Genomic DNA, 24,053 nt, shown 5'->3' with positions numbered 1-24,053 from the left:
GTGATTGAAGGATGGCTCACACACGGATGAACACCTGACTATGCAGATCACTGTGCACACTGGTAATGCACAGAGGAGAGCATGTAAGTTTGCTTATTAATCGTGCATATTGCCACCCTTTTGAAAGAAAACCTTCAAACCTAGTTCATCTTTTTTCACACTGAAATTAGGGCATTGGAGCGCTCTTGTGCACTGGCTGTGGTTGCTGAGATTCAGATGTTATGTGCATGCCAGGCAGATAGTACCTTGATATGTGGCAATACCACTCAAACCTTCTAGTGCTTCCTGAGCAGCGTGTACACTGGACTCTTGTCATTGGCAAAGCGTTCCTGAACAGCCACCCGCTCAAGTAATTCATGTCAGCGATGTCCTTAGTAACATTTCACTTTTAATCTTGTGCTTCACAGTTTCCCGTACAACATGTTACTCTTGTAGTTGCTAGAATGGAGTGAGTCACCTGTAGGTCAATCAATAAATCAGGCTTTTTTAGAGCGCACTACTCACCTGGAGGGCCTCAAGGCGCTGCGGGGCATGTCCCCAGGGTTCAGTCGAAGAGCCAGGTCTTGAGGTCCTTCCTGAATTGAGGTAGCGATGACGACTGTCTGTGGTGGATAGGTAAGGTGTTCCAACATTTAGATGAGCGATCTCTCTCCAGCCGAGGACTTCTTTATGCTGGGTTTGGTGACGACTGACTGCTGGGAGGAGTGGAGAGGTCTGGAAGGGGAGTAAAAGGAGATGCGGTGGTTGAGGTAGCTGGGTCCAAGGTTGTGGAAGGCCCAGTAGGCGTGAATGAGGAGCTTGAAGTTGATCCTATTCTCAACAGCAAGCCAGTAGAGATATCTCAGGTATCCTGTGATGTATTCTCAGCGGAGGATGTTCCTGACGAGTCTGGCGGAGGTCTTCTGGATTTGTTGTAGCTTGCTCAGGTTCTTCTTGGTGGTTCCAGCATAGATGGCGTTGCCATAGTCAAGTCTGCTTGTGATCAGGGCATGTGTCATGGTTTTGTGGCAGGTCTATTGTTAACATCAGGTAATGAGTGGGTGTGCATTACTGTAGATGATGGCGGACTCTGAAGTTGAGGCTGAAGGCAGTGAGAATTTCTCACACTGACTATCATTAGGTCAATAATTTGTTCGGCATATATACTGACGTCCCTGCAGTAAGTAAGGAGAGTGTAAACCTCTTAAGTAGACCATGTCAGAGATGCAGTCCCTGTTTATATTTTACTTCATCTTGCATTCTTTAAGAGTATATGCTTTACAAAGATGTTATATTTTGGTCGAATTTTTCCAATGCAACACATGATTGATTGTATAGTACTATGACTGTTATATACTGAGACCTGGGTCATCTTTAGTGGTCTGGGTAAGTTCAGGAGATGGGTGGGTGTTAAGAGCTCTGGACTTGAAGCTGAAGGCAGTGGAAGTTTCTCACAGAACCAATCAGTGGGTTCAGGCTGCTTGCTCATCAGATACTTGACATTTCTGCAGAGCACTAATTATATATGTGCCATTTATAAGTATCATTTTATGAAGAAGTGAGTTAAGGAGGTACAACAGCTTCAAAATATTGACAGTGCCAATGAAAACATGTTTTACAGGTGGAGAGAGAGAGAGAGATAATGTGTGAGTGTGCAGTAAAGAGGGAGTGGGCAACAGAAGAAAATGAACACAGGTCTGAATGAAAAAAAAGTGCTGAAGTTGAATGAGATATGCAGATGGAAGATTTAATTAAAATGTAGGGAGAAAAAAGGGCGTAAGGGGCTAACCATTGGCGATTATTAGATACTACGCCTGTAACGATTATTTGATACTACGCCTGTATCTGTGAAATATCTTACTACTTTCACTATTGCTGTAATGTAAAAGGAAAAAAATCAATTAACAGATTTGAACCAAAAAAAGGGGCTAACTCTGAGAGACTTCAAAGGAAGGTTGTCTGAAGGGAACTCTGTGAGTGATGGAGAAACTACATAGATCAATACCCCTTCCACCGATCTTAGTAATGTTCAATTCACAATCCACTATTTTCATAATTTAAACATTTTCAATCCTAATCATTCACAACAAAATCATTGTAATTTACTAATTTATTTGATTCTGATACAAGCATTGGCAATGCCAATAGGTCTGGTTTTTATTTTGTGTATGTTACTGTTGTGTGATGCAACCGTCGAGAACTCACTGCTAGGCCCCGAAATACTGGGGATTTCTCTGTTTTTCTAACTGGAAAGTGTCACTTAAAGTATTGCACATTTAACAGTAGAATGTCACTCATTCACACACTAAAGCCATAGAAATATCACACATAAGCAATCTGAACACTTGGCAACTATGTGGATATTGTTGCCTGAGAAAAAAAAATCCGCTAAACTTTTAGAGAAGCCTGGACACCTGCGATGCTGCTGTTACCCAGCCATTCATCTTAAAAGCAACACCAAAAGCTGTAGACTGGGTGCAGTGCAATGCCTTTTTCCAGTAGTCTAGCCCCTTGGGTTCAGTTCGTAGATGTGTTTGACTCAGAATAAGTTATCGTTTTACTCTGAAATGGCCTTTTCGAGGGACCTTATGAACTATTACGAACTAACACTTTAGGAGGGTCCTTTTAACTACCTCTCAACAGAGAGTAGAAAATAATTCTTCTCAGGACTTTGCACTACCGGCTACGGTAGCCGTAGCTAAAAATTCATATTTATGGTTACTAGGTAATTCTTGGGAATTAAATGGTGGGCTTCTTACCCTCGCAAGATCTCCGCTCGAGGAATATTCGATTTATTATAGAGCTCTCTGTTGTTGCTTCGGTCTGGTACCAGTATTCCTCTTATGAGCATCTCAACAGAGACGGCTGTTCAAAAGCTGGGAGTGGATTTTTTCTTTTATTATTAATATCGTTACTTCGTATTTTGATGTTGGTTGAAAATAGCTGTCTGATTTAATTGACTAAAAAACTGATTTGAAGTAGTGATATGGAGATCTTCTGGGAGAAACTGAACATTATTTCCCTTATTTCTCATGTTCCCATACATTTTGAGACTTTTGAGTGAATGAGGAAACATCTTGCCCCTTCAGGTTACAGGATTCCCTTCCTTCTTTGCACTTCTGATGTTGAGCTTTGTCAGATTATACTGACACTATGGTTGTTGTTTGGTGTGACTATATGACAAAGTAGTCATTACTGCTCTCTTTACCGTCAAATTCTAGAACTCTCATGGTCAGTTTGAATGTTTGTTTTCTCCTTCCTTACCCTCTGCTTTGTTCCTCATAGAACATAAGCTACGTCTTCATACCAGACAACGACCGGGATTATTATATGGTGAAGGCAGCTCTTACTCGCAGTCCCGTGGATCAAGGTGAAGAAGAGAATGAACTGTGAGTATGCCTGGCTCGTGAAGGATGTGGTTGACCTTTCAACCGTGTCAATACAGAAAAGGAATTTTAGTTATGAGTAAAAACAGCATAATCGTTTACGTGGCACATATAGCGAAGCTAATAACTTTAGCAAAACTGAAACCTTCTGCCTGCCAGGTAATCCAACAGCACGTATTTTAGAGAGGAGGACAGGACTCAGTGGAGTGATGGAAACCCCATGAAGCCAATGAACACTCGGCAGCGTCGAGGCTTTGACGAGCTGAGCAGCCCATGAAGCAAACATATCGGTCTCAGCCACCTGCATGGTGTTGCTGCGAATAAATACTGCTCGTTTGTTGTGTGCTAGACACTTAAATATTGTAATATTTCATGAACTTTTCTTAAGGACTGTTTGTAAAACAAATTGGTTTAGTGTTTTTGAGAAATGGTGCTATGAAATGCGTTGTTTGGCACATTTTTAAAAGTACTTGTTGGTGGTTCACTCCACCCCCACACTCCGTCTTTGTCCAAGGAGCAAGTTGGACTACTCCGGCCTGGAATTAAATCATTACCAGTTGCTGCGTTAGGCTCCCAGTCCAGTTCTGGTATTAATGCTGGATGTTAGAGTGTGAGAAGATGATTACGGATATCTGAGTCCAAGTTACGATATGGGACTTTATGGCTCAAGATTGTAACTCTTTATGGCTTTGATATTAGGATTAATGGGGTGTAAAGAGCTCTAGTCTCAGCTGATAGGCGACTGGCTTGGTGACAGTGCTTACGGACAAAAGTGCATTTGGGAAGACTGCAGCGCTTCCTAGCGCAAAGTTTAGAACTTTTTATAAAATACCAAGGACGTATGGGATGAGACCAACAGCAAGACTATTATAGTAGTCGAGTTTGCTAAGTACAAGTGAGGATACTGTTGTCTTGGCTGTGATGAATGAAATGTGAGGGCAGATTTTTCAAATATGAGATAACTGAAATCTAGCTCCTGTACGATTGTTTCTATACTCCTGTAAGGGTTGAAGATCCTCTGAGGTTTGTGGCTGCAGGTGTTGAAGTTAAGAAATCTATGGAAATACATAAGATAGTAGAGGGAGGAGGTACGGAAGTGGCAGGCAACTAGATTATTTCTATTTTTGAGAGAGATAAACAGAAGTTACCTGAGAGCCAACCAGTGGTGGGTAGGTGGGAGATAGTTGAGGACCTGTGTCTGTAGGTGCAGAGTGAATACTGGCAGGGGCATCCTACGTCTCATGCATGGTACTGTGCTTCTACTCACAGGACCAGGAGTGCTGGGAGGTATCTTAAAATTTGAAGTGCATTGATTTCTTAAATCTGAGATTTATCTTAATCGGTTATATTAGTTGATGGGTTGGAAGGTGTAAGATCCTGTGAGTCAGGTGTGGGAATCAGAAGAAGGAGAGCTCATGCTGAACAATTGTCACATTGGTTTCATTCTTGGAATCTGGGGTTTTCCTGCTTCCTGTACATTAGTGGAGAAGCCCCCTGTGCTGCGGTACAAAGTGAGAGTTGTGTCCTAGAAAATGACTTATCATGTTGTCACCTCCATGGTAATAAGAATATGGTGAGATTCATGCTCCAGCATATTAATCACTGGAAACAATATGACGTGAACGTATCACTTTACATAGCCATTGAGGAGCACCATTATAAGTCTCACAGAGTAATGATCATTAAAGTTCCCAAAACACTAATAAGACTTAAGAGAGCCATGCATCAACAAGGGCCAATACCCTTAAACATTAATGAATATCAATGGTTCCATGCAGTAATGGACATCACTGGGACCTGGCGATAATGAGCTTCCAAGTCCCTAAGCAATCAGCAACAGCGTTAATGGCATTAACGAAAATCAAAGGCCCTTACAAGTAGTGAATAGAAATTGACCCTCACAGGAATGAACACTAATGGCCCTAGTGTGCAATGGCCATAACTGCCCCCAGCCAGTAATAAGTAGTAATTTCTCTAGTAATTAATGACATTCTAATGGCCCAATAAGAAGTGCAATACATTAATTACTCTGAGTGGCTTGACCTCCGCACAGATCATTAGTAGCATTCAATTAAAGGGAAAATGTGTTTAATTTTTATTTCTTATGGCTCTCTGTATTTGCAAATATAGTTAAATTACGGAACTGTCCCTCTTGTCAATGAAATTGTGAAGAGGGCACAGGATACCTGCTCCAGTGCTCTTCCATCCAAACAAATCTGCTGGAACAGCTAAGAGCTATCCTGGTGATATGTGTTCAGGTTGAGGAGGGTTACACTCTTTTAGTTATAGCCTAATCTTCGGACTTGGGCACAACAATAATGTATACTAGCTTACTCTTTATTCGGTTTTATTGATATTTGTAGCACTTTGGCCCATATTTATACTTTTTTAGCGCCGCATTTACAACATTTTTTTTACACAAAAGCGGCGCAAACTTGCAAAGTACAATTGTATTTTGTAAGTTTGCGCCGTTTTTGCGTCAAAAAGTGGCGCTTATGCAGCGCTAAAAAAGTATAAATATGGGCCTTTGTGTCACAGGTGTAGGCAATAGGAGTGTACCTATGTTGTAAGCTGCAACATCAGTGTGTGGTGGTTATCGTGGACTAACAATCTAGGTAGATGGGTATTTAAATCTAGAATTCCCATTTCTTTATACTTACTGTCCCTTGTTTATATGTTAACAAATAATGAAACCCGGGGAGGCTCAGGGACAGTATGTAGGAGTCCTCTTGGCTAAGGGTGAGGACCATATGAACTTTCCAAAACCTTATTTTGTCTCTCCCTCCCTTCTCTTCTATTTTTTCATTAAGGTTAGAGATCGTAAAGTGTGAATTAGGTGCCATTTTGTGGTTTTATCACAGTTACAATACACAGGACCTCTGACGGACAGTGTTTGACAACCGTAAGGTCATGATACCAAAGGAGTAATATTAGACTGTGAACCTTTGTATTTTGTCTGTGTTAAGATTTTGTGTTTAGGAGGACATAGCCAGGTCCTACTCTATGTTTCCCTCACCAATTCCTTCGACAGGAACAGTAAAACATTAGCTATATTCTCTATCTCTTGGATGGTCCACCTTTGATATTTAGAACTAATTAGATATCCTTATTTTTGTATTTAATTATTTGTTTTCCAGTATTTACACAGGACATTATCTCTAAATGTTTCTAGTAATGGTTTTACATTTCTCTCTTCATGGCCAGGCCTTCAACGTTCTTTGGTGAAAACTACACATCTGAGCAATTCAAGATACTCCATCCAGATTTCTTGCGATACCTGAGGAACAGGTAAAGTTACTTCTATATTCTACCCTCATGAGGCTCTTTTTGTCTGTTTGTCTATGAAGGAATAAGATCCAAACGTCTGTTACCTTCAAGAAAAAGGGATATGCTTTTTGGTGACAAGAATAAGTTACTATATAGCCCTTTTCAAGAAATATGATCCCGTATTCTGGACTTGGATTGTTACCAGGTATGGGTTTTGCTGCATGTCAAATTGAAAGCACATACTAGGAAAGGACTACAAGTATGACGCTATCCTGAAATGAGTGGGAAAACGTGAATGACTGGGTATTGTATCCTCAATGAAAGTAATGCGTTATCACTGGGGGGGGAGGGCGCTGTTTGAAGGGCATGAATTGCATTCAGAATGTGGTGACCAAAAAGGAAACTGAAACTTTTCCTAACTGATCAGTACCTCCAGAAAGGACAGTCATAATCAAGAAATTGCCTTCAACTCTCTCAGAAGAAATCACTTTCCTGAAATCTCCTAATTTGTCTTAAGGCTAGTCACAACTTATAGACCATCAAAAATAAGATCTGGGCCATGAGTAAATGACCTTGTGATTGGGAAGCATTCAAACTAGATATCAAAGCACCATCTTGCCTGGCTCCTACAATCACCCTTTCCACCAATCAATCAGTTTCTGTAAAGCGTGGCTACTCACCCGTGAGGGTCTCAAGGCGCTAGCCCTGCATCCCAATCTGCATGTTGCTTCAGAGAAATATAGGTCAATTTATTTTCTAACAGTGAGAAAAGAAGAGTCGATGAGGCCCAACCAATTAATTGTACTCCCTTCCTTGTAACCACTACAATATCTTAATTATTTTCTCTGTCATAATAATATGCTGTAGCATAGGGTTAGAATAATAGTATAGCCTTAGAACCCACTGTAGCGGGCTCTACCGGCCATTAAAGGCACTCTCCCGCGTTAAAGGCCAAAGTATTCGCCTATTATAACATTCTGCCACTAGAGGGCAGAATGTTCTCATAAATAAAACAAAGTCCTCCCTGAGGCTTTGTCCACAGCTTTTGCTGTGAACAAAGAAGATTGGAATGTTGGCGCTCAGGTTTTTACCAGCCAGTAAAAGCCCTAAGCACTCCATTGTCTCTAATGGAGCGCCCAACATTCCAATGTTCTAATATCCCTTACTTAAGGTTGCCTATTTGATTGTTGTCATCCACTTTTAAAAATGTTTGCTGCATAGCCCTTTGCTCTGTTTCTTTATCCCTCTGCAGCATTAGCTTTGCAGCCTACATTGAACCACATTCCATTACATATGCCTGAGTTAAACCAGTACTAAAAAAATCTCTGGACCTGAAGTGCCACACTGTTACCACCTTTCAGTGCAGCATGTCATAGGACTTTTGTCGATAGCTCAAAAGATATCTCTTGTACCCATATCCATAGGGATTCCCCATGGGCTCGTAGACCGGACAAAACAAACATATCCGTCGTTGGTCCATCAATAGTTTATTACAAAGGGTGCCCATTATGCAGATTGCAACAGGCCTGCCAGAGAATCAGTAGGGATTTGTCTGTGGGGTCCATGATAGATTTGTTGAAGTCAGTGAACAATAAAGAGTTATAACTTCTATGTGTTTACTAAACACTATCCAAATATACAGTAATCTTGGAAACGTACATTAACACATCAGCACAGGTGAAAGAAAGCTAAACAAGAAGTACATTCCTAACACTGTGCAAAATTAGTCTAAAGACCCTGCATCTCAATTCTACTGTAAAGGTGAATGTATCTCAAACAAACTTTCTTGTTTGACATCTGCTCAGAGAGCAACCCACATTCTCAGCAGTCCAGGCTCCATGAGCAGTGATCATTTGTCCTTTGCAGAGTGTCCCAGCATATTAATCTTCTGTCACTAGCTGACTAAAACATGAGGTTTTGTTGCTGGACAGTAGGAACACATGTGCCAAGACAGCCCTGAGTTCCTACAATATGCTGAGGAATTAGCTGTGGGAATTAGACACAATGGGGGTTATTCTAACTTTGGAGGAGGTGTTAATCCGTCCCAAAAGTGACGGAAAAGTGACGGATTTACCACCAGCCGTATTACGAGTCCATTATATCCTATGGAACTCGTAATACGGCTGGTGGTATATCCGTCACTTTACCGTCACTTTTGGGACGGATTAACACTCCTCCAAAGTTAGAATAACCCCCAATGTATGAAAACAAAATGGTTTTGATGAAAATTCTGTTTCCCAACAGTCCTGTATATTCTGCTAGTAGACAAGCATGAGTAAACGAACATACACATAGAAACATAGCAAATCTACCAAAGTCTCTACATAAATAGTAGTAACATTGTATCTTACACTACTAATGTCAATGAGCAAAAGCCCTAAGACAAAACACATCGATTGCAGGCCCCTTATCACTGGATTGTCACCAACAAGGTGTGGTGAATACAATAATCTCTGCCATGCCTGTTCTCCTTCCTTTGACAGACTCTCATGACTATGGTTTATTTGAAATTCTGAATCTATCAACTTTTGATCCCCGGACCATCAACTTCTGCTCTTTTGCCTTCACTCCATCGTTAGCACATCTGACACTCCCTTGGACATCTTGACTCTATCCTCTTGAGTGGATTGACCATCTTTTTGTTTGCTGGTCCCTCAGACGTTTGCCTTGTGTAACTGAACTCGTTTTTGTTGGCGCTACAAATTATCCGTGCTAACCGATGGCAAAGTGAATATGTTGTTCCATTTAAACAAGGTAAAATGGCAATTATGTGATTGACACAATTTATTTACTTCCTTAAACATGGTACTACCTGTAGTGATGGCCTATAAATTAAGTGCTGCCACTGGGCTGGAGCATTCATTGTGCCCCCACTAAAGAAGTTCCCTAAAACATGTCTCAGGCCTGGCATTGCAGTCCATGTGTTAACCCTAAACCTTCCTTTTTAATACAGATACGTCACCCCTTAGGTGGGCCACAAATGCTCAGAGGGCAAGGTGCATGGTATTTAAAAATTAGGACATGGTGTTTACATTCACTGGCAGTGAAAAATCGTCAAAGTCTTTTTTCACTGTGGCAAGGCTGACCTCCCATAGACGAACTTTTAAATTTAATAATTGCTAAATAACTGCTAAATTCAATTTGGGGACAGTTAGAAAACTAGTTCTTCCACTCATTTGAATTTTATAGGCACAATTTCTAATTCAAATAAAAAAAATTCATAATTCCGGTTGAACTTATTGGATTTTTGTCACTTGATGTCATGTTATTTATTAATATATTCTCTATAATTCTAAATTGGTTTGGGATTTTCCTTTGTTGTGTTTTCACTTTATTTCTGCTTGAGTGTTGCACAAATACTTTACACATTGCCTCTATGCTAAGCCTGACTGCTTTGTGACAAGCAATCAGTGGGTTAACAACAGGTTTGTTTATTGACATTTGGAAGTCACTATGACAAGGTTTGTGATCATTTCTTGAAGTGGGTTGTTACTCCCTGGAACAAATACACAATTTCATACACTCAATGCATCATCCAATCACCATTAAAGTTTTATTTGCTCCTTCTACTCCTTTAGGTAGTCATCTTCTCCCTGTCTCTGGACACAATTTAGATTTAACCCATCAGTGACTTAATTTGCTCTTCAGGGTGATGCTTCCAGATACAACTGTACTCTAGCAATCAGATGATGGTTCATATGAAATCTGTTTTATCCACATTATTAAACTCAATGCAAACTTAGATGAATGATGACACAGTGAGCTGGGGTGAGCACCTAAGCCTCTTACTTTTGAGCAACGCAAGCAGATTGGAAACAAAGTTCTGTTAGTGGGATAAAACAGACAAAATCAAAATGCATGACAGACCTCTAAACGATTCTAAATCATCTTGTATCAATCAAATACACGCTAAAATCATTGATAAGGTTTGGTAGCATTAAACCTGTCAGGAAATCTCTGAGCTCTAAGTTTATTAAATTGAAAGCATATCGATAGTTAAATAAAATATAGGTGATTTCGATGATATAAGGGTGCGAAATGATGAACAGGCGAGTGACTATCAAATTGCAAGCTTACTCACAGTGCTAGCAATTTGCAAATTTCCATTCTTTTAGGGCTGTTGAAGACCCATCTTGACTTTTGACTTTGTTAACTGTATTCCTCAAATGTTACCCATCTTTTGATTTAGTAACATAGTTTGCCATAAAATCTTGAAAATTAAATTCCTCACAATCAGGTATGCTCCATTTTATACAGATTGAGCAATAACTGCACAGAACCCATTCACCTCAGCCAAGAGATTCACAAATCCAAAACATTGAAAGAGCTGTGGGTGACCACTGAATCCCTAATAAACACTCTAATATTGTTCAACGACTTCAATGGAAAATGCAGAAGGGACCTTTCAAACTTCCTGCCTATGACTGATCAACGATCTGCCACTCAAACTTTTCTCATCCAACCTAGAACTAATGCAAGTCATATCTTGAAATTGATTGCAACATTCTACTAAAAATGTATACATTTTACAAATCGCGACTGTCAGACACATTTCAGATACCATAAGAGGGAAACATTAAGGCTATTTTCAAACCTCTAGACAAAGTCAGATGATCCACACATTCCATGTGCTTTGTTAAATCGAAGGGGCCTGGTAAACAGAGATAGCTCCATCGGAATGATGAATTTATCTGGAGCGCCACTGGTGAGTGTTATTCTATCTGGGGATTACACCTAAAGCAGGGGACTCCAACCTTTTCTGTTGTAAGAGCTACTCCTGCTCACTGAAAATCATTGTGAGCTACTAAAGGCTGAGCAACTCACGCATTGTTCCCAGAGTCCCCACAAGCCTAACTGCTTCATTGACTGAAGAGACTCTGTGAAGAAAGAGTTACCCTTCTAGTGTATGAAACGCACAACATGAAACCAGAAAGCTTGCCATTAGCCCCGGTGTCCCTCTTCAGCAAATTGTGTGATCCTGACCTCTGCAGTCACCAGATAAGTAGACTACAATCATAAGAAATTATATGTACCTCCAGAGCTGCGCAAAGGTACCATAATACTGAAAACCATGTCCTGAATGTCTCTCTCACACCTGGCCATCCACTATGCTGCTCCATCCCATTATACCTTAAATGCACTTCAGGAGTCATCAAGCATGACATGGAAACACTTCCTACATAGGTTCACAAAACAATAAGAACATCATTCCAACCGCACACCCTGCATGGCATAGCTTGCTGATCATGTGGATAAGTTCTTCAGTGGTCAACAAAGGGGTAGTAGGTGCTATATAAATGCTGCAGTACAGTTATTTTATTACATCATCTTTTCTCTTTCTTATCAATCATGACAGCACCTTGAAATGATTGAGTTCAGGGTGTGCACTGTACAAAAATCTCCCCTGACAGACTATAAAGTTGCCCCATGTAGTAATAACCTATGCCACATGTATGATAGGTGACTTGCCTTGTATTTCATTAATATAGCATTGTAATCAGTGACAGTGGGAGTTCATTACACGTCATGTTTTAAAAACCATCACTTCTAGAAATGCCTCTTAATGCAGTGATATAATTTGATGTTCGGATGAAATGCTTCTGTATGTATGAGAAATATAAGTTGTATTTTTTTCAAGGATACCATTTTTGGGGTGACTTTTGTGTCACTATTTGCAATGTTTTCAAATCTGTGCTCGTGCAGTTAAAGGGTCATACACTGAAACTTGGCTCATGTTTCAGCTTTCCATGTGTATTGGCCTAATTTAACATAGAAAAATATGGTCACTACAGGGGTAAAGTATTTTTTTCAAATGGGATAAATTTAAACTGACATGTCAAGCGCTGCGTTCATTGTGCCATAAAATAAGCACATTTTAAATTTCTCCCATTGTTTACTTAAATTAAGCGTTTACCACTTTTTAAAAAATAAATAAAGCACCTCTTGCAAGCTGCCCTTGAGCACAAATCGAAATAGAAACTTATTTTACATTTCTCTTATTATTTAATTTAAATTTAATGAAAACTAATGTAAAATGATGCTACTGGCTCTGATTTGTGGCCAGGAAGAACTTGCAATGTACTTTATTTATTTTTTGTCAAATCTCTGTGAAATGCTGCTTTAATGTAATGATTACATTAAAACAGCTCATCAAATGGATTTTTTACAAAATCTCTCACATTATGAATGCATTTCACAGTCATCTTTAAAAAAAAAAAAAAAGTCTTTCTGCCACAAACCGTATGCCAGCAGCGTGGTTGTGCCTAAGGTGCAGAGCTTTTCATCTGTGCTGCGGTTTGTAGAGACAACAGGCTTTCAAGGCTGCCGTGATGGCCGCAGAAATTGCACAGGTTAAGAAGGCAGGTTTTGCCATTCATCGTGGGCAGTCAGACCTTCCTCAAGCTGGGTTGATGCCACCGGTTTCACCCCCTCCTACCCAGCTAAGCCTAATAGCCAATGAGAACTTTTAGTTCATGTGACAGCCGGCAAGAATGGATAATTCAGAAAGGTCTAAAATATACAAAATGACAATGACAGGGTACAAAAGTGGGCATAGGGCTGCAAATTACTGACAGGCTGTTGGCAAGCTACCAGAAGCACGCGATCGATTGGTTGGAGACCTCTGAGCTAGAGAAACAGGTGAAGTCTCTGAAAGAAATGTTGGGGAAAACATGCAGGAATCAGCACAGTAAGTCTAATTTCTAGAAATATAATTGCAATAGTTTCCCCCGTCAAGGTTCCCAGTAATGGTAACTCTGGGAGACAAAAGGCTGTGGGGACTTTCAAGGGCACTCATAATGATGGACATAGTCCTATTTAGATGTTTAAGCCTATGCAAATTGTTTTTGGTAGACAGATGTGTGATTTATACTTATTCAGTGTTCATCGCAATATGATCGAAAGATAATCATCTGCGTACCAGGCAACATATACTTTTTAAGGGGTCCTGAAAAGTTACAATTATGCCAGTGCTTATTGGGATACAGACAACTACACAAATGTTACAATAATGCCAGTGTTTATTGGTACATAAACAACTACACAAACTACATTACAAATATTTTGTTTTATCAGACAACGTCATCAAAGTATACATTGATGATAAAATGTGATCCTCATGAAAAGTTACTCACATTGAGGACAAAATGTGAAATACAAATGAGGATCATGCAGAATCATTCCACAAAAAACATTTTCCCACTAATACAGAATTACTTGCACTTGCAAACCTGTTATAGTTTGTGTTAGAAATTAGGGTACTGGTTGACTGGGGTGTGAACCCTGATCAAGCAACATCCACAATCCTAATCAGGGTAAGGAGTAAGCAAGCCCCAGATTAACAGTGCTCAGCCCCCTTTTAGCTTGGCAAAGAACAGTCAGGCTTAATTTAGATGGAATGTATGAAGCATTTGTGCAGCACTTCCAACAGTAAAAAAGTGAAAATACCACACAAAAATATACCACACCAGGTTAGAAAAATAGAGTAGAATTTGATAAATGAAAGAAGACCAAAATGACAAAAATCTAATCAGTAGAACCAGTCATGAATTTTCAAGCAATAAACTGCAGTATAGTGCCTAAAAGTGTATAGTGTCAAACATGGCTATCTGCCGACAGTGGGAAGTCTGGTATGTCCCTGAGGCTGAGATCAGAAGGTCAACAGACTAGCCCTTTGAGTCACTCTAGGGTTAGTGGGTTTAAGATGGTGTTGCAGGTCCAGTTCTTCTTCCCCATGCAAGAGGGCAGCAGGCCAGTAAGGCAGCTGTTCCTTCAGAGTAGCAGTCCAACAGAGTGACAGTCCTTTCAGAAGCTTAGCAGTCCTTCTATCTGGCAGAGTATCCAGAAATGTATTCAAGTGGTGGTGTCCGAGGACCATCTTTTATACCTGGTGCCCAGGTTCTGGAAGGTGGGAGAAGCTTCCAGACAGTGGCTTTGAAGTGCAAGGAATTACATGCCTCCCTTGCTCCAAACTGTCTGGAGTGACAATGCGGGGTCGTTAGACCTTTTGTGTGTGCACAGTACACAGCCTATTCAGTTGTAAGTGGAGCTGTGTTCCTCCCATCCCATCCTGTCTGAATAGCCTATCAAGTCACAAGTAAGCTACCATTGTGTGTAGAGGAACCCACAAAGCCCAACTGTCAACTACACCCAGTTATGTGGCCAGAGACAGGCTGCAGGTACCAAATGGCTGAGGCAAGAACATGCCAACTTTCTAAAGTGACATTTTTCAGAATTGCAAATCAAAATCTGACTTCAACATAATTTAGATTTTATATTGTGATTCCAGAAACACCAAACTTAAAAGGGTTATCTCTTTCCATTGGGAAATTACACTTATAATACGTAATAATAGGAATCCATTGCTATCCTATGGGAGAGATATGTCTTGCAGTAGTGAAAAATAAATGTCAGAGTTTTTCCCTACCAGGACATATAAAGCTTAGCAGTACATTTCCTACTTTTTAATGGCATCTAGTCCTTTGGGCTGTCCAGGGCCTACTATGGGGTGACTTTAATGTATTAAAAAGAAAGGCTTGGGCCTGGTAAAAGGTTTATTTTGCCAGGTCGACATGGCATTTTAAAAATGCACACACAGGCTATTCAATGGCACACCTGAGACATGTCTCAGGAACTTATAAGCAAATTAAATATAGCAGTTGGGTATAAGCCAATTTTACCATGTTTTAAGGAGAAAGCATGAGCACTTTAGCACTGGTAGCAGTGGTAAAGTACACATCATCCTAAAGCCAACAAAATTAAATTCAGCAAAGATAGGAGGCAAAAAGGTTGGGGATGACCCTGCAGAAAGGCATTTCCAAAAGTATGCATTCTATACATATTCATGAATATCTGAGTTCAGGTGAAAGAAAGACCAAGCTCAAATACAAAGAACGGTTTCCATAATGGGTTCTGCCTTATTCCTTGGCTGATGATGCAAAGATTGTGGTGCATCAGAAAATTCTAAAGGCCACTTCAAAGATAGTCAAGCCTTCCTTACTAATATTACACACTTAATGATACAAAACCAACTCCATCTGAGCAGTCAAAAAACTGAAATCATGGTCTTTATTTCCTCTAACAGCATGAAAAAGCGAGCAGAGAAAAAATCTATGCCACCTTTGTTGAAACATATTTACATCTATGAGGGAGATAAAATCCATAGGGGTTACTGTTCGAAGATGACACATGCAAAAGGAGTCTGAGATAGATAGTTTACTGCTCACAGATTCAGCATAAGGGTGAAACTTCTACATCATACAACTGCCTTCAACCATTTTCCCATAGCAACCATCACTAATGCAAACACTTATCCATGAGACTACTCAGGCCCAAGTTACTGCACCACCATACCACACATCTCCCTCCTTCCACAAAAAAGAAAAGGATTCACCATAATAGAAAACAGATATAAAATTGCAACGTACACAGGACAAGGAAGTCACACTAAAAATAAACATAATAACCAGGAAACTACATACTCAGTATGAAAACCTTATTAAAAAATATCATATATCTTAAGCAGCAAAACCATTTCTTTTTGACTATGTCTTTAGGGAACAGTAAAAACCACCACTAGTGGGATCCACACTTAAATCACTACCCAGTCCAGAGCTATTGTTGTTTACAGAAGCACTGCTTACAAGAATGCTACCTTCTAAGTAACTTTGTGAGATAATCCTTGTTCCATTTTAAGAAAGTAGCCCATTTCACTTAAGAGCATTTCGAATATGCCTTGAGTGAATCCTCTGACTACTGAACTCTGCAACCTGCACATCATAGAAGGGGTTGCTGCCTTCTTCTCCATGTTCCCAACACAGGCTTTTGGAGAAGTCACCGTCAGCATCATCATGATCAATCTCTCTATCTTCTCACCCACCATTGCACTCGCCACTGAAAACAGGCACCTACCATAAATTCCAGTTTTCCTATTTCTGACCCTGACAAAGTGCCTTTCTTTAACATGGTCTGAGACCTCCTTTGAATTTCATTCTACTCTTAGACTTCTCAACCTTCAGCTAAATGTCTGCATGATCACTTTCCAAATCTTTCTTCACCACGTTTCTCAGCCATCATGTAAGTATCTTTAGGCCACAGGCCCGAATTCCTGACCACTCAAACTGAGATTTCCATAAAACATTTGTTGTGAGTGACTGTAAGTCAAAATGGTAGCCTAAAGTGATCTTTTCCAGTTCAATCCACTTTTTTTTCCCAATTGTATTTATTTCTTAACGGTTTTGTTGAATGTTGTTCATTGGTATCAGGATGGAACAAAACTGTTCTCTTATGTTTATTGACACTTTTGTTAAAAAATTCTTAGAACTGCGAATTGCAGACCGTTGTCAGAAATTATTGTTTCAGCAGCCCCTCTCTGCGGCACACATCATCTAGACAGAAAATGGCACAGCTTGCAGTGACCTTCTCCACTATGCGAACTTCCAAAGACTAGGAGTAATTTCAATATCCTAAAATAGCATTGACTGCAACTCATCACAGTAAATGGAATCTACTAAGCACAAAACGTCACATGATGCACTAGGCAGTGCACCTCTAATATTTTTACATCAAATCATAGTCACCATGAAATGAACTATCCATAACAGTCTTCTTACATATTCACTGTGTAAATTAAAAATAACAAGATATGAATTGCTAGATATACTGTTCCACAGGTTACCTCTTTACACACTGCAATAGAGAAATTATGGTGTTGAAGACACTGTATATTTTGTCTCCAGATGAGTGCATTACCATTGATGCGCCTTGCTCGTATTTCCATTGTACACCGAGTTCTCTTTAAGGTGTGTGCAATGCATGGTGTATCCACTGGAGGATCTGATGGACTATCTTAAGGCATATGACAATATAGATGGTGCCATGTTAGCACATGCAGTTGAAGTTCATCACTGCCTACAGAATGCTTGGTGAGGAAGGCGTACACTTATAAAATCCTTTTTTGCTGTTGATAGTAGTTGACATTGACTGGACTGCAATGCATTCTCACAATTATTGTAAACATCGCAATGATAAGCATTGTGGTCATAAATTATGGCCACAGGGAAAGCGTAATACGTGAATGAAGTCTAAAGAACACATTTTGTGGCAGCAACATCTGCAGTGCATTGGAGGTATGTCACAGATTCGCATTACACAAGTGCACTGTATGTGAGGCCAGGAACAGTGGTGTTGCTGCTCCTTGTCACTGTTGTTGAAAATTGCGATGGACAATAAGAGTCTGAGCTAGGTAGTTTATTGATTACCGAAGCAGCAGCTGGGCACAACCTCCAACTCCTACAGCTCCTTCAAACCATTTCCCCATAGCAACTACCACACACTCACTCATGTGCACCCGTCTCCATTTCAGTCCTCTACAAAAATACTGAGGCACGGCCATTGCATGCAATTCTCATCATGAAGCCACAAATTAAAAAGTTATAATAGTATCTTCTTCTTTATTACCTCCCACAAGAAAATACTTAATTCTGTCACTAAAAACCAGGGTGATAGTGGATGGGGCTGTAGTCAATGTCAAGCTTTATTAAACAAGTTTACTGTAGTCTGGTTTAAATACATGTAGCAGAAACTGCAAATTTGCAAAAAGTGTAGTGGACTGAACAGAACTGATGATGTATTATTAGGGATTCGATTGTATTGGCTCATGTTAGAGGACAGTATTAAAATTGAATATCTCAGTGCTCTCCATTGTTGCCTGCTTGTGTCCACCATGTTATATAAGAAAAATAGTGTAATGCCTCTGTCACTAAAAGTCCTGAGGCTATAGTTGTTGGACTTCTTCACTAAGGGCCAAATTCACAATTGCTTTGTCCTGTGTTTAAATTACTTTTGTAATGTAAACCCAGCACAAAGTGTTATGCTTGGGTTTACTATTGAACAGAAATAATGTTTTGCTTTGGATAGTTTCCCAAAGTAAAGTAAAATTGTGAGATGTGCTGTTTTGCATTTCTTTGCATCAAGGAGGAGTTCATGGGTGGCACATGGGCATTCCCATGCTATCACCTAGAGGTTTTGATGCAAATCTATATCCACAAACATTCGTAGACAGGATTTTTCTCAAAATCTTACACCTCCCTTCTAGGCCTGTGTTTTTTTCTACTTTCCATGCGTCTTGGATTGTACAGCATACATACAAACAAGGAAAAATGAAAGGATAGATTTTGAACTGGAATGGTCCCCTTCCAGTACAAAAAGTATTCCTTAGAGAACACGCACACCCTTGCACTATGGCACAAAAGAGGTTGCATTGGTGAATGGCAGCTTAAAGTGCTCCAGCACACGGAGAGGAGAAAATAGCACTATATCTTAACCCCTTGTATGCCACGGACGTAATGGTTACATCCGTGGCAGAGCTTCTCAGGTACCACGGACGTAACCATTATGTCCGTGTACTGGCTCTCGGGGCAAGAGCTAGCACTCCCACTGAGGCCTCTCCCCACCCCCCAGGTCAGGGCTGGAAGGGGAATCGCTTTCCCTTCCACCCCGACCCCCCTGATCCGCCCAGTGACATCTGATGACATCAGCACGCAATCGCGTGCTGACCTCATCAGAGGTCACCTCCCATCGCGCTGGAAGCATGCTTCCAGCGTGATGTGGAACAGAAATGCAAAAGCATTTCTCTTCCGCTCGGGAGGAGGGGGGCGGCAAAGACATGAGAGGAAAGGAAAGGCCTTTTCTTTCATGTCTGCAAACATTTCTGCTGCCTAATTGCGATGCTATCAGGCAACAGAAATGCCCACTAGACACCAGGGATTTCTTTTTTGGATGTTGTTGAATGAGTGGAGCGGCTCCTTGGGCAAGGGCCGCTCCCCAGGGGACCAAATTATTTTTAGAAACATAATTCAGAATTATGTCTACTTTTCAGAAATGTTTAGCATTCTGGGATCCAGCATTGGTTTCACACCCATTTCTGTCACTAAGTGGAAGGAGGCTGAAAGCACAAAAAATAGTAAAAATGGGGTATGTCCCAGTAAAATGGCAAAATTGTGTTGAAAAATTGGGTTTTCTGATTCAAGTCTGCCCGTTCCTGAAAGCTTGGAAGATGGTGATTTTAGCACCACAAACCCTTTGTTATTGCCATTTTCAGGGAAAAAACCACAAGCCTTCTTCTGCAGCCCTTTTTCCCCAATTATTTTTTAAAGAACGAAAGTTTCTCTGTATTTTGGCAAATTTCTTGGTCTCCTTCAGGGGAACCCACATAGTCTGGGTACTTTCAGAATCCCTAGGATGTTGGAAAAAAAGGACGTAAATTTGGCGAGGGTAGCTTATGTGGACAAAAAGTTATGAGGGCCTAAGCGAACTGCCCCAAATAGCCAAAAAAAGGCTTGGCACCTGAGGGGGAAAAGGCCTGGCATTGAAGGGGTTAATAGATATGGCCCTCTTCTGCTCTCTTTTACGGAACACAGTGGAGTATTTTTAGTTGCTGTTCACCATCGCCTGATTTTTTTCTTAAATATGTGCCCAAGTTCCCTTTTTTTTACCTCTGTGAACAGACTATTAAAACAGGGCACATAGTGCTGAATTTTTTAATGGCAGAGCTAAGGGTAGAACTGCCTTAAAGAAGATTAAAATCAATTATTAATATCTTATTGTTTGCTTAGTCCTGATTTCCTTTGGATTGTGGTTAAGATGGAGGTAGACGGGCAACTAGAAATGCTAGGGCAGTGTGCACTTGGAGGATGTTTTGAACTCAACTTTAACTTAACCTACACCTACGGATTTTCATTTAACCTATATGCCACCCACTCTATATCTAGACTTTTTATTTTCAAAGCTGTTGTGTATTTCGAAAGTGTAAAGATATTCTTTCAATAGCCACATGTCAAGTTTTTACTGAAATGTTAGATTCAGTATTCAAATCACCTAGTACTTACAAAGAGGATGAATATTTGGGGTACAGAGGATTTAAACAAATCCACTGTTTGTAAATGGTCTTGGTTTAACTCCCACAAAATAACATTTGCATGTTGATAAAAAGGAAATTAACAGGGCAAATCTCCTCACATGCAGACACTGTGTGAACATGCTCTGCATCTTGGTATGAAGCCCGGCATGGGGGCATGGCCAGGGGTGTGACCTAGCGATCGAGTGCAAGCCAGCGCTACAGTTTTAAAACAATTGGCCAAATAAGGAAAACAAACTGGGGTCCAGAAACTCCTGCCATCAGGACTAAGGCTTCCCTGAACCAGGTAGCTACTATTAACTAAGATACAGTTGAAACAAACATGTGAAAATCGAAATCACATTGTAAAAATAACCGCGTCTAGCCCGTGCGGCAAGTCAATTCAGGAGCCAGGCACCTCCTACAAAATAACATTTGCGTGTTGCTACAAAGAAATTAACAGGGCAAATCTCCTCACATGCAGACAGTGCCCGAACGTGCTCTGCATCTGGGTATGAAGGCCGGCATGGGGGCATGGCCAGGGGTGTGACCTAGCAATCGAGCGCGAGCAGCGCTACAGTTTTAAAACTACTGTCTGAAGTTAAACTCAGATAAAACAGAGGTAATCCTCTTTGAGAGGGACACAACCTTTTTGAATGCCATGTGGGGGCCACAGCATCTTGGCCCTCTTCCCACCCCAGTAGCAAAAGTAACAAATCTCAGTGTAATATTTGATTATAAACTCACCTTTTCAAACCAAACAAACAACCTCATCACCAGCTGCTTTTTCCAATTAAAAATATTAAAAAATATTTTGCCTTTTTTTCTGGAAGGTCTCAAGAAATCTGTTGTGATCTCTCTGGTGCTGTCAAGGTTGGATTACTGTAACGCCCTCTATTTGGGCTTGCAGTAGTCCTCCCTTAAGGAACTACAGAGAGTACAAAAGGGAGCAGCTCAACTGATTAAAAACATTAGGAAATTTGATTTTGTCTCAAAAGCTCCTGAGGATCTTCACTGGCTCCCAATAAAAAAGAGTGGCCCTCAAGGCTTTATGGCTAATCATTTCACAGCATATGTCCTGGTATGTCCCAGGTAGAAGCCTTCAAACAGCAACCCTGATGTTGGTCAAGGTACCAAGCATCCTAACTGTCTGATGGGGCAAAAAAGCATTATCTTTCCGTTGAGAAAACTTTGGAATCAATTGCTGTTTTATCTGTGAAAAACAAATCAAATTAGCTGACTTTCAGGAAACTGCTAAAATCTTGGTTATTCCGACTTTATATGTAACTAGGATAATGTTCTCACTCCTGTGACTCCTTTCACTTGCAGATGCTAGTCCCTCGGGCATTTGTTGCACTTCAGAAATCATATAACATAACATAACATAACACTAGCATTTGTAGATAACTAAACAATGGAATCAACACACTTAATTTTTAACTGTATAAGAAGCATAAGCGTGTACACCCTCCAAAGTCTGCTGTCGTAAGCAGGTATGACTAGAATGTTGATGCAAACAATTCACATATTCTTGTAATCAATTAGACAAAGAATAGGATTGATTTATCTGGTGTATCTGTACTGAATAGAAGCTAGCTGCTCAAAAAAAAGGGAAGTGGCAAGATTCACATTAAAATGGCCTCATCATGTTCCCCATCACATATGAACTGAAATGTGTTAAAGCATTTACTCACAGAGTGCCTGGTGAAGGCCTTGAAAATAAACTACACTGCTGTAAGCATGATAATGCTATTTTCCTAAATGTCTAGTGTATTGGTGTGTCTCTGCACTTACCTAGAGAAGTTCTTTATGTATGAGTATTTCTCCAATCCTGTATACAATTCGGCATTTTTAGATAGGTTAAACAATTAATGTTAAGACTTGACTTATTATTTCCAAGTGTTCTGTACTCTTAGAGAACACACTTGCAGTTTCACTACTAACTAGCCGCCTGGTCAGTAGCCTACTTTAAAGCAACAGCATTTCTATTTCTGTTTATATTTAATCCTACAAAAAGCAGAACCCCAAAAGATACTAAAAGAATGCTAGGACAGGAAGGAGTTAAAGAAACTTTAAATCATTGAAAGTCTCAAAACTCTGATAGACCTAACAAAATAAATAGGTTTTAAGAGCTTTCCAGAAATGTTCATATGATTGAATGTATTTGATATTTAGAGATTATTCAAGAGTTGCACGCCAGGGAAGCTGAGCACTTGCCTTCCTGATTGACATTGTTTGATCTGGCGGACTGCGATCAGAAGCAATGAATGACAAAATACGATTTCTGCAAAAGGTGTAATAAAAGGAATGTTTTTGCTGGCCAGATTTTCCACTGAAGTAGAAAATGCTATGCATAAGGCAAAGGATATTATCAAAGTGGTGGAGTATTCTGTCTGCCAAACTGATGGCCCTCCACTTTATTTAGAGTTGGTGACACATCATGTTTCTACACGCAGTGTCTATGCTGGTTCCACTGGTGAACATTTTACTGTACTTACTCTGATAGATTTGGAGTCATTGTAAGTACAGTAGACCACTCACCCTATTTAAAGCCGACTGTCTACTTTTTCTCCGTTCTGGACCATGAGGAGATCAATCTTGGACTGTAACAAAAAACAATTGAACACCTCACTCTGAAAGAAGTGCCTCATTATTTTATTTCACAAAAAACTCACACTTTGTATGTTTCTTTTTGTAAAGTAAAAATGTTTGTTGAGCAGCCACATCAAACACGCCGGCTGCTCAGCAAACATTTAGGGGGTTATTCCAACTTTGGAGGAGGTGGTAATCCGTCCCAAATGTGACGGATTTACCACCAGCCGTATTACGAGTTCCATAGGATATAATGGACTCGTAATACGGCTGGTGGTATATCCGTCACTTTTGGGACGGATTACCACTTCCTCCAAAGTTGGAATAACCCCCTTAGTGCTTTCAAAGCAGCTGCCATGACAGTGCCTTCTTTGAAGACACAAAGCTCTCAACAAGATCCCTAAATATGGCAGACAGTAGTCCCACACCATACTAGAAGTTATCACCCTCCACTCCCCTGGAGGACAGTTGGCTGTACTCCAACTCTAATTCAAGACATTAGAGTCTTAAAATTGAATTATTGTTTAATGGGCAGCAAGTAGCAATATATTGCTAATGAAAAATGATCAAATATCCTCAACTATGTACTTCCTGGACAGTGTAATTTTGAATGTTTGTAATTTAGTTAACATGACTTTGGGTGAGTTCAGATAAAGAATATTACATTAGTCAATTTGAAACAAACCACATACTGATACTACATGTGCATTGAGCTCCTGTGGCAAGAAGGGTAGGATTTCTCCAAGTAATTAAAGGTGTAAGAGATTATGTGACTCTGCACTGACTGTAACTGTGAGCTAATTGTCCAGAATAATATTAAGAAACATTACCTTTTTGACAGGTTAAAAGCCTTTCCTAGGGAGGTTGGTCAGATGCCTTCCTGCCTTTGGTCCATATTGTTGCCTCACACCAAGATTCCTATTTTGCTTGAATTC

The 24,053-nt window shown here is 40.2% G+C and overlaps 1 protein-coding gene across 2 annotated transcripts in view; it reads left to right on the top strand.

Moving 5' to 3' along the window:
• LOC138245814 (alpha-N-acetylgalactosaminide alpha-2,6-sialyltransferase 1-like) overlaps positions 1-24,053 on the top strand; it is a 211,458-nt gene that overhangs the window by 175,624 nt on the left and 11,781 nt on the right. For both annotated transcript variants that reach the window (XM_069199750.1, XM_069199749.1), the window contains exons 6-7: positions 3,265-3,368; positions 6,570-6,653. In XM_069199750.1, coding sequence (XP_069055851.1) covers positions 3,265-3,368; positions 6,570-6,653 — 188 coding nt within the window. The remainder of the gene's footprint in view (positions 1-3,264; positions 3,369-6,569; positions 6,654-24,053) is intronic.

Source organism: Pleurodeles waltl, chromosome 7 (genome assembly GCF_031143425.1).
Source record: "Pleurodeles waltl isolate 20211129_DDA chromosome 7, aPleWal1.hap1.20221129, whole genome shotgun sequence".
Lineage (NCBI taxonomy): Eukaryota > Metazoa > Chordata > Amphibia > Caudata > Salamandridae > Pleurodeles > Pleurodeles waltl.
The sequence above is the reverse complement of the archived record's forward strand: the minus strand, read 5'-3'. Positions and strand labels throughout refer to the sequence as shown.